Below are 11,294 nucleotides of genomic sequence, written 5' to 3' on the forward strand. Positions count from 1 at the left end.
AAATCCCACATTGAATATCTCTCTATCAGTAAGGTCATATATATATATATATATATTTATATATATGTACAAATATACACGTGGATATTTTACTCTGCAGAGTAACTGCAACTCCAGGGAGAAGTAGAACATTTAACCTGATAGAGCAAATGAAACCACATGCACAGCCCTTGGTGCTGGCTTGGGCACAGGTAGAGCCTGCTCTGCTTTGGGATTCACTTCACACCCTTCCCTGGGCACACGTAGAAGGCATGAAATAATTAAAGATCTTTTTGGAAATACAACAGTCTTTTGAACAAAGGCTTTTCAGAGTGTGTCCTTGTCAGTGGAGCCTCTTTCCTAACAAAGCCTTTGGAAAGGAACACTATGGTGTAAAAAGGTGATTAAAAACCCAGCTATTTTGGTACGACTTACTTTGATGCATGGAAATTGGTTTCAGGACACCTGAGGCCTTTAGTTGGCTGAAACAATGTCTGCACCTTTCTTGTTCAGATTAAAGAAAGATAAGAATTCCTCTTACTCACTGTTCAGTCAGGGGAACTGGGAGACAAACGAGATGGGTGCCTCCGTGCTTGATTAGTTCCCCCTTCCTGGGCTCCCATTGCTGTGCACCAGGCACCCAACCCTCATCCTCCTGGTGGTGCCCACAGCTCTGGCTGCTCCAGGAACTGCCCAAATCCGCCCAGAAATCTGGGCTCGCCCCCGATGCCAGTGGCAGGACAGGCTGCAAACACCACGGCAGCGCTCGACCAGAGCGGGTGAGAACCAGGGTGGGGGCAGGCAGAGTGGTGCCACAGCCAATTTCGGGCTCTCGGCACCAAGCCTGCTTGCCAAACTGCCACTGCAGGCTTTGCCCTGGCACAGAGACCGGGGCCACTGTCCACCAGCAGCTGCTGCAGTGCCCGTGAGTCTGTCATGGATGGTCTCAGCCCTTACAGAACCAAGAGGATGAGGGTCTCTCACCACCCCCTCCTCAGCCCGCAGGGACGTGTCCTAAAATATCTTGAAGCCTTTCAGCAAGGTGAGCGTGGGAGCTTTCCTCTTGCTCTGAGCCCGTGAGGACTTGACAGTGACCAGCTTGGCCTGGGCCACCGAGGGGATCTCCTTGTAGTTGACGGTGGAGAGAGTGTTGAAGGTGCAGCTGGCCAGGCTGTGGCGGGTGGGCAGGACCACTGGCGTGGCCACCGACGGACAGGGACGCTCCTCAGTGATGAATAGTGGCTGGACAGGCAAGCTCCACTCTGCCTGGCGCCGCACCTCCCGCACGGCTTCGTGGAAGACATGCTGCACACCTACGAAGTCCTGGCATGCCGACACCTCGTAGAAGAGGCACCCAAACCTGCTTGCCAGGGACATCCCTTCGGCTGCGGGCACCTGCCTGGCGAGAGCGGAGGGGATGGGTGCAGCATCCCTTGGGGTGCTTGCAACCACCCGAAAAGGGGAGCGAGGGGTGCAGGCGGCGGGCAACAGGCCCTGCATCCCACGCCTGCTTCCCAGGGAGCACCGCGGCAGCACCAGCTCATCCCTCCTCCTGCGACAAGCGGAAGATGTGGGTCCAAAATAGTTTTGCCTTTCCCAAAATCCTGGAGCAACAGACTACGCGGGTTGCTGGGGGATCATGCAACCTCCATGCCAGAGACGTGTGCCAGGGATTCAGGGGGCTGCATGCGATGGCAGCACACTGGGAAGCGGGGAGAAGAGGCGGCAGGTCCTGGCCGTGGGGAGGGGGAAGCCTCTGTGCTGGGAGCACAGGGGGGTTCAGCAACACATGTGACTCAAGGACCGGTGGGAGCAACACTCAGCACGGCCCCAGAGTGGCACAAAAGGCCAGAAAAACATACCGAGGACATTCAGTCCTGGCAGCGGTGACGGAGCGAGAAAGGGCTCCAGGGAGCGGGCACGTCCAGAGGGGAGCAAGGAGCTGGAGCAGGCTCAAGCCCTGCCCGGGGACGGTGACGCTGCCTTACCACACAGCCGAAAAACATCCCGCTGAAAATACCAGTGGACTCAAAATAAACACATCATCCCCCAGGCAGGAGAGCAGGAACCTTGGAGATGTGGGAGGACATGGCAAATACCAATGGGGGCAGAAATAACCACAAAAAAATTTAGATTTAGGTTTTGCATCCCAGCTAGAGGGATGCGGGGGGAGGTGTCTGTGAGCTCTCCCCCACCGGGAAAAGACAGCCTTGCCGCACGCCTGGTACCTGTACTGCTCCATGTCCAGCTTGTTGCCCAACAGGAGCACAGGGCAGCGGCGCTGGCAGCCCCTCGCGTGCAGGGCGAGGACCTCCAGGTAGTGCTGGCAGCCCTCAAAGCTCTTCCTATCGTCGATGCTGTAGACGACGAGGAAGGCGCTGGCCCAGCGCAGGTAGCGCTCACAGTTCCCCGGGCCGTCCTGGGGGCGAGAGGAGCAGCTGAGCTGTGATCCAGCCGCGGTCCAGCCGGGTCACACCGGGTGTTTGGCACCAGCTGTGCCCCGGTGCCTCACCTGGTCGGCAGTGTCCATCACCTTCAGCAGCACGGGCTGCTGGTCCACCAGCTCCTCTGAGGCATAGGTGTCCTCTGCAAGGAGAAGAGTGGTTGTGAGGAAGGGCTGGGGTGTCCCACCTACGCCAAAGCCAAGCAAAGCCCTGTTTGCTTGGGACACCATGGAAAAATCTCAGCCCCTGGTGAGGAGCATCTTCCACCAATGCCTCCACCTCGCTCCTTCCTCCAACAATGTTATTTTGGGGGACTGGCAGTGCCGCTGCTGGGTAAGCCCAGCTAGGAGCAGTCATTTCCCCTCGCATGCCGCAAGTGTGGGCTCCCGCGGGACAAGGAGGGAGGGAAGGAGCCCGACGTGGCCACCCCTGCGCCCAGGGCTCAGCCCTTATCTAAATGCCACGGCCCAGCGAGATAAAGCGATGAACCAGGGGTGCTTCCCAATAAATCAGGCAAAAGCAGCACCCCTTTCTTTTGGCAGGAGGCAGGCAGGGAGAGCCACCGAGCCATTCCCCTGGGAGAAAGATGCCGTCTCCCACCCGGGTCCTAACAGATGCGTTTCGGAAAGGTTTTGACGTGGGAAGATAAAACCACATTCCCAAAAAAGATCTGAGGAGGAAAGGATTTATCCTTCTTTCTTAAGAGTCAGTGAGTTATTAGAGGCTGGAGTCAGTTCCTGGACAAGGTCCATATCTCCCTAATGTCCCTGATAAATCATTCATGGCTCTTCCCTGCACACTGGAGTCAGGCCTAGGAAAATAGTTATTAATTACTTAAACGAGTGGAAAAAATAAATGCCCAGAACTGCTTGCTGCAAAGCACAGCCCCCAGTGCTGCCTGCTCTGCGGCCCCCGCTCGCTGCCCCAGTCCCTCCCCTGCCTGATGCCCCCAGGAGTGAGTAGGAGGCATGAGATGCTGCCCAAGGACCCCCAATAATTCAACTTTTAGTTTCTTTGTGGTGATGTGAGGAGCCGATGCCGCCCCGTGGGACATGCCCACAGAGAGAGCACTGTTTTCACCTCTGTTTTTACAGGCGGGTTTGGGTTGAATCCAGCCCTTCCCTTGTTTTTCATGTAATTTTGGGTTGTTTTTTTTTCCCCCTTAAATGCCGTATTCGTGGGAAATGTGGGAGCAGGCGTGCTCCATGGGAGCTTGTGGGGGACAGCTGGGGGCGAACACCAGTTTTGGAGAAGGCGACTTACCTAAGTTTGGGTCATATTCGCTTATGAACCTCTTGGTTAGAAACTTCACGGTCAGAGCTGCAGGAGGTGAAAGAAGCGGGTGAGGCGGGTGTCCCCCCCAGCACCGGCACCCAGCACCCCCCAGTGCCCGGCCATCCCCGTGGCGGCAGGGCACCCGTCTCACCTGACTTGCCAGCCCCTCGGCACCCCAGGATGGCCACATTACACTCGGCGAGGGGGCTCTGGGGCAGCCGCTCACCACCGGCTCGGGGTTTGCCAAACATCGACGACATCCTCCGACCTGCGGGAGAGAGCCGGGGGGGACGTGGGGCACCCACTGCCATGCCGGATGGGGACCTCCTCACCGCCTGGCTCGTGGGCTGCCCCAGCCCAGGGGAAGGGGAGACTCAGCACCACTGGGGAGGGGGGGGGTGGGATCCGTTCTCCTCCACGTGCGTCCTGGAGCCAGGGCAGCCAGCATCACCATCCCACGCTGGCAGCCAGCACCCCGCTCAAGCAAAGGCAGGGACACACACACACGCACACGCACACGCACCCCAGCCCCCTGCCCACCCTTGGCAGCCCAGAGAGATGAGAAATGCAGCCTCCCACCTCGGCACCCGCTGACGGAGAAGCTGCAGCGCTCGCCGGGGTGCGCAGGGGCCGCGGCCGGGGCCGGGGGAGCAGCAGCCCCTGCGCGGCTGGGGCGGCCGATGAATGAGGCAGGCGGAGGCGAGCGGCAAGGGCTGCTCGGGCCCCAGCCAAACTCCTTGTAAGGAAAGCTGCCGCGCAGGGCTGGCCACGCTGCCCCCGCCACCCCAAGGGTGGTCCCCCCGCCACGGCCCACGCCAGCCCCCCGAGCTCCTGGGGCTTGGGGCACGGGCCCCCAGCCCCAAAACCCACCGCGCCTCCGCTTTTGTGGCCACCTCACCGTGTCCCTGGCCCCTTGCCACGTCCCCAGCAAGCAAAAGCCTGCTCCTGCTGCCCGGGCTGAGGCCGCCGCGCTCGTTCCACCTCCCGCAGGCAGGAGCGGAGCCCAGGAACGATGCTGCCGGCACAGCCACCCTGCCCGCTGCTTGCCCGGCTCCCTCGGGCGCGTTTAAGCACAGACACCTTCTGCTGCTGGCAGAGGCTCTGCAGGGTGAAAAAACCCCACAACCTTTTTCCTCCCCAAAGGCACAATCCCGAGGGGAAAGGGGAGCCCGGGGAGTACTCACCGCTGCCCGCACCAAGCCATCAGCTGGCACCCAGCAGGCTCCCAGCTCGAGTAGGTGGCGGAGGCTGAAGTCAGCGTTGTCATAGCAATCACAGCCATTTGGGATGGGGCTCAGCACCCAGGACAGCAGGATACAGCCCCTGGGCTGGCCCTGAGGAGTTTCTATGGGGGCCCATAGCCGGGGCTGGGGGGTGAAGGCTGCTCCGTGGCCAGGCAGGGCTGCTGCGCCATTGGGATTATTGCCCGTTAATGCAGGCAGGATATTTTTAAACCCTCCCAAAATAGTCTGGGAGTGTGTTAAGTCCCTGCAAGCCCCAGGGGTGGGAAGGATGGGGATCACTCCCCCGTGGGAAGCAGAGCCCCTCTGACAGGATCCCTGGCCCCCAGACCCCCTTTGGACACAGGTCAAGGATGCTTAAAAGCAATCGGAGCTAAATGGGGTATTTTAAGTGAGGTACCCGCAAAGATCAATACAGTGACACAAGCGCAAAGCTCTCACCTTCTCCCCTAAATGGATTTTGTGGGGAACCCACTGGAGCCATGATCCCGGAGCAATGGCTCTGCTGTCATCCAGTGCCCTGGGAACCCCCAGCTGCTGGGATGAGAAGCTACGGAGGGAGGAAAAAATATAACTTCAACAGGGTGGGCTCCTCGGGTGAAATTCTGCATCAAAACTAAACACCAGCTGCAGGTGGCAACAGGGAGACTCAGGGAGCAGCCCCCCGGGTAAGTCCCTGTTGCTGGCCCTCCTTGGCATCCCTGCGGCAGAGGCAAAATGGGATTTCTTGCCAGAAAAAGCTGTGAATAGCACACCAACAAGTGATGTGCCCCAAGTAACACTTCACCATCAACCTCTACATGAGTCACAGGGGACTCGTCTCTGCCTGAAGCCAGGCGTTACGGGGTGTGGGGCGAGCTCTGTGGCCAGAGGGGACTTCTTTGGTGAGAAGGGGTCGCTGCACTTCGCTTTCCTCACCACGAGATCCCCAGATGAAGGACAGGCTGGTTTATGGCTCCTTGTGCCCAGGACGGATGTTGCCTGGGTTGCTCGATGGTTCCCTGGGGAGGGTCGCAAAGGAACAGCCCCAAAAAGATCTCTCCTTGCCTGTGGTCAGGGGCCAGCAAAGCCCCTTTCCCACGGCTGTACCGGATGGCACCGAGATTTGCTGACGTCAGTTACCTCCCTGTGGCCGTAAAACTCACTTTTTAAGGGGGGGGGGGGGGGGGGGGGGGGGGCGCGCGGAAAAAAGTGTCAACATGCTCTTCCCAGCCTTGCAAACGTGTTGCCCTTCCTGGGATGGGGACTGTCCCTTTAGGGCATGGCAAGAAGGATGTCTGAGAGCAGGGAGAGCAAAACCCGTCTCCCCCTAGGGTGGCTGGGCATCCTCCATGGCGTGAGTCGTGATAGATCCAGGCACCTCCACCATGACCTGTGCCGGGTGGTGACGCCAGAGCCCTGCCTGTGTTTCGCGTGGGCAGCCGAGCGCGGCGGATGCCTTTGAAAGGCCCCTGTCACGAGCTCGGCTATCTTTAGCCGAAGGTATTTATATTCCAAGGCAGTGGCGTGGCGGCCGCCGGGCAGCGCAGCAACGGCATCGAAGCGTGGAGGAGGCAGGAGGGGGCTGCGCCAGGGCACGGCACAGAGGAGCATCGCTGAGCCCCTGGGCGAGGATGACCCCAGAGGAGGAAGGCTCCCCGGCAGGGCCCCCGGAGCGGGTGCGTATCCGGGTGGAGGAGCAGTCGTTCTGGGTGGAGAAGGCCTTGCTGGTGGAGAGCAGCGAGTACTTCCGTGCCCTCTTCCGCTCAGGCATGAGGGAGAGCACGCAGGAGGAGATCGGGCTGGGGGAGCTGAGCGCGGCTGGGTTCCTCGCCATGCTGCGGGTGCTGGCGGGTGAGAGGCCCATCCTCAGCAGCGAGGAGACCTTCCAGGCAGTCGAGTGTGCTGCCTTCCTGCAGGTGAAGCTCTTGGCCAAGTACTTGATCCACTCCATCAACTCCGACAACTGCATCCTGCTGTACCAAGCCGCCGCCATATTTGGCCTCCTGGACCTCTTCCACTGCGCTGCGCTCTACATCAGGGACAGCTACGCTGAGCTGGAGGAGTACCTGGACTGCCTCTCCACTGACCTGCTGGCCTACGTGGAAGCCCTCCTACCCAGCACCTTCGTGGCAGTAGGAGCCCACACACCCACCTTTGAGTTCTTGGAGGACCTCTCCAGGACCATCTGCTACCTGGACGAGGAGACCAACACATGGAGGACGCTCTCCTGCCTTCCGCTGAGTGCCAGCACATTCCTAGCCGGCATGGCGACCATGGATAATAAGATCTACATCGTGGGTGGCGTCTATGGGGCCAGCAAGCAGGTGGTGGAGAGCAGCTTCTGCTACGACGCCGACACCAACACCTGGAGCGAGTTCCCCAGCCCTCACCAGCTGCGCTACGATGTCAGGCTGGTGGGCCACGAGGGCTACCTCTATGCCATTGGCGGGGAGTACGAGAAGATCTCGCTGAAGTCCGTGGAGCGGTATGACGTGGCCTCCGGCACCTGGACATTCGTCTCTGACCTGCCACAGCCGAGCGCGGCAGCACCCTGTGCCCAAGCCATGGGCCAGATATTTGTTTGCTTGTGGAAGCCGCTGGATACCACTGTCATCTATGAGTATGAGACCCAGCAAGACACGTGGCTTCCCGTCACTGAGCTCAAGCGGCACCAGAGCTACGGGCACTGCATGGTGGCCCACCGCGACAACCTCTACATCATGCGCAATGGCCCCTCGGATGACTTCTTGCGTTGTGTCATCGATTGCTTCAACCTGACATCACGGCAGTGGACCGCGCTGCCCGGGCAGTTCCTGAACAGCAAAGGAGCCCTTTTCACTGCCGTCATCAGAGGAGACACCGTCTACACTGTCAACAAGATGCTGACGCTCCTCTACTCTGTGGAAGAGGAGACCTGGAGGTTCAAGAAGGAGCGGGCAGGTTTCCCACGCAGCGGCTCCCTGCAGACCTTCCTCCTGCGGCTGCCGAGACGCAATCACGACATCGCGATGTAGGTGGCCCTCCATCCCACATCAGGATGCTCTCCGTGCATGTGGCCTCATTTCTGCACCTGCTGCTCCCCCGGGCAACTCTCCTCCTCCACAGAGCCGTGCTCAGGTCCAGGGATACATGATGTTGGACCTTGGAGGCGGCACTAGATGCTGCCAGAGGGAAAGGGGCTGGAGGCAGCTGCTGCCTGCCTGTGCCTGCACTGCAGGCTGTGTGCAGAATCCTACGAGACGTGGGCTCACAAGCCAACCACATGCAGGGCTTCATGGCTTCTGCAGAGGACAGATACCAGAGAGATGCAAACACAGGTTTTATTTTATTTATTCTGACTGCACTCTGAAGATGTGCAGCATCCCACCTCCTCGCTGCTCCGACGGGAAATCATTCACTATATCCTGGAATTAAAAGGAAAGCTATAAACCCTCCCTGTGTTTTTCATTACTCTTGGGTTTGGGTTTTTTTCACACACACACCGCTTCTGAAGGAAAATACCTCCTAATGGGGATCCACGTCAAGGCTTGCTCCTACCCACTGAATGCTTTTTCAGCTGTGGCTCCGTTTCAGAGCCGTACGTGGGAGCGCGGTTCTCACGCAGCCCCGCGCTCCCCGGGGAGACCTCCACAGCTCCCGGCCACAGCGGGGTCCTGGGAGGAGGAGGGGAGGTGTGGGGGTGAAGGAAAGCATCTCCTGGGCATCAGGTGCTTAATGCACTGAGGGGTTTCTGGGGCCTGGGAACCACCTGTCACCCCCCAAGAGCATCAGCCAGCTGTCGCCTCCTCCAGGCTTGTCTGCCAAGCCCCAGCACAGCCCCAATGGGGTGGCAAGTGCTGGCCATCAGTGGCGGCTCATTTGAGCCAAGACAGAGTCTTCTGAGGACGTGGCAAACTTGGAAATACTGGGGGTGCAAAAAGGGAAGGGAAGAGCATCACCATGGCATGGCGGTGCCAGGCTTGCAGAGGTCTTCTGTCAGCAGAGCTCCACAGCCAGGCGAGAGTTCCCGCCAGATACCAGTGGCTGGGTTTGAAGGCTGCTAGCCCTCAACACCAGCTCTGGGGGTGGCTGGAGAACACAGAGCTCCCTTTTGCGACCACAGGTGCTGGGAGATCTGCAGGGACCAGGGCAGCAGCAAACCCAGCCCATGGCTAAGCTGGGTTCCCATCCGTGGGGCAGGCGTGGGGCTGCCCGTGCCGTCCTGGCTGAGATGGAGCGGAAGGGAATACCAGCTGGGATGCCTCAAATACCTCCACTGCTGACCCTTGCCAAGTTCTCAGCATTTTCAAAACAGTTCCCGCATTTGAGAAAAAGCCCACACAACACAACCAACAAACCAAAACAAACAAGAACACCCCAGCTCGCCTCCATGTCCAGATTGAGAACCGCTTGATGCACCTTGTCCCCACGTGCCCTCTGCCACTGGGCCAGACCACCACCCGCTGTCACCGCTGGCGCGGGCTCGGCAGCCGGTGGAGGTGGTGGTGGCATGGGGGAGGCAGGGGACGTTGGTGGGTCTCACCCAGCTCTACACCACGCTGCAGCGTCAGCTGAGCGGTGTTACTACCCTCGGGCAGACCATTAGCAGAAAGACCATCAAGTCAAACCCTTGTTCCCTTCCTAGACGAAGCCAATTAACATTTCACGTTGTCTTCTCCTAACTGAAAGCAGCACATGGAAGCACACTGCTTTAAAGCCATTTTAAGCTGAAAAAGCAGCTTAAAACACCATTAAAATAAAGTTAAAATAATTCTGTGACTAAAATATTTATGATGGGCTCCTGTGGCTAACCTGGGACAGCTGAACCCGGCAGGCTCTCCCCTTCCCTCCAGCCCCCACACCACCAAGCAATGCAACTCCCCACACCTTCACCTGCTGTTTTCTGACAGTTCAGGGGTTTACAAAGATATTCGCCAACAAAATGCGAAAGGTTTTAAGATTTCAAGTGCAGCACCTGCGGGGGAGGGCAGGTCTTGGCAGGCACCGTTGGGTATGGCATGGATGCTCCCGAGAGAGGAGTGAGTTGTTGCATCCATCAGTCCAGAAAGTAACACAAGACAATTTTAGGTGCCCAGAGAGGAAAAAAGGTAACATTTCTTACCCCTGCAAACAGGGAGAAAAAACGATGAGCCAGGATCAAGCATCTCTCTTAACGAGAGTGAGAGGCTGCTCAGCCTTTGCACGGTGAGTGGGCACGCTGCTGCCAACGTGCCTCGCTCCACCAGAATTTAGCCCTCAGCATTACACATTACTGGCACCAGCACAGCAGCGTTATCTTCCCCTTTCAATCTTCACGGTGTTTACCCCGCCAAAGATTACAGTTTGAGGCAAAGCGACCTATCTAATCACAGTTTAACCTTTTGCAAGTTTCTTTTTTAAGGTGACATCATCTTGGCAAGGATGTACGTAATGAAAAGCTGTCTGTAGAATGGACTTGCCTTATAAGGGCCGTAACAAAAATAAAAGCTTGTATAACCAAGGGAAAGCTGGAGGAAAAACAAGGCTGGAAGCTCCAGGAAGAGCCTGTGAGCTCCCCACAAATTATCTCCCTTGGCCATACAAGGTGCCACGTTTTCAATGCCATTAAAGACGAGCAGGTGTAAAACATCCTCGGGTATGGATGGGTCAAGTCCCCCAAAACCTGGATGCCAAGTTTCCTTGCTGCACGCAGGCAAGGATGAAGGCAGCCGTGGTGGGCTGTACCCTCCCGCTGGTGTTTGGCACCTACCTAGAGATGCAGGGAGCGGGGACACGGTGTTTTAGCTCGATGGCAGTACGTTGGGCTGGAAGATCGTTTAGAAGGATACAATGGAAAAACGGTACTAATGCAACTAATTAACTATTTTCTCTGCTAGGTTGCGCAAGTTGGCATTTTCACACGAAAAGACACAAATACGTTTCCTAACCACCCCTCCAACCATTGTCACTCAAGGAAATTACATTTATATCTAATTCACAGGAAAAAAATACACTTTCATGTGAAAACACTGCCCACTGCTCCACTACCAAGCCAGGAGACACGTCCTGTAAGGTGATCTGAATCTCCCATTCTCCATTCTTCAGTTACACACAAAAATTCCCCCAGGTACCCAGATTTTCCTGATCCTGACACTCGTGCTTAACGTCACGTGGAGCCACTGTCTCCGCAGTTTAGGGAAGCATCCCCTGAGTTCTCCCGTGGGCAGAGCACGAGGATGGCCGAGCCATCCCCCATCTCTCTGTTCTGATTTCATTGAACCCCCTGAGCACAAACCCTTGCATAAGCCATTTTTCATTGCACTGAATAAACTTCATGTATTTCTAGAGTGAGGGCAGCCTGTTTTCTCTCCTCACCCTCACTAAATTGTGTATTTTTCCCAAGTTTCTGGTTTAA

General features: G+C 57.5%; 3 protein-coding genes across 3 annotated transcripts; 1 reads left to right on the top strand and 2 right to left on the bottom strand.

Moving 5' to 3' along the window:
* RASL12 (RAS like family 12) lies at positions 1–4,030 on the bottom strand. The gene is made up of 5 exons (XM_040599850.1): positions 3,850–4,030; positions 3,687–3,743; positions 2,492–2,565; positions 2,208–2,398; positions 1–1,378 (listed from the first exon to the last, which is right to left on the bottom strand). Exons 1-5 carry the CDS (start codon positions 4,007–4,009, stop codon positions 994–996), a joined length of 867 nt encoding a protein of 288 aa, XP_040455784.1. The 5' UTR covers positions 4,010–4,030; the 3' UTR covers positions 1–993.
* On the bottom strand, positions 4,027–6,532 carry LOC121091062. Its single transcript, XM_040600244.1, is given in 3 exon segments — positions 4,027–4,411; positions 4,413–5,186; positions 6,312–6,532. Coding segments are annotated over 3 exon segments (1,380 nt in total).
* Positions 6,416–8,113, top strand: KBTBD13 (kelch repeat and BTB domain containing 13). Its single transcript, XM_040601577.1, has one exon. The coding sequence runs from the start codon at positions 6,553–6,555 to the stop codon at positions 7,933–7,935; it is 1,383 nt and encodes a 460-aa protein (XP_040457511.1). The 5' UTR covers positions 6,416–6,552; the 3' UTR covers positions 7,936–8,113.
* Positions 8,114–11,294: the final 3,181 nt, after the last annotated feature.

The sequence above is a fragment of the Falco naumanni genome, chromosome 7 (genome assembly GCF_017639655.2).
Source record: "Falco naumanni isolate bFalNau1 chromosome 7, bFalNau1.pat, whole genome shotgun sequence".
In the NCBI taxonomy this organism is placed as follows: domain Eukaryota; kingdom Metazoa; phylum Chordata; class Aves; order Falconiformes; family Falconidae; genus Falco; species Falco naumanni.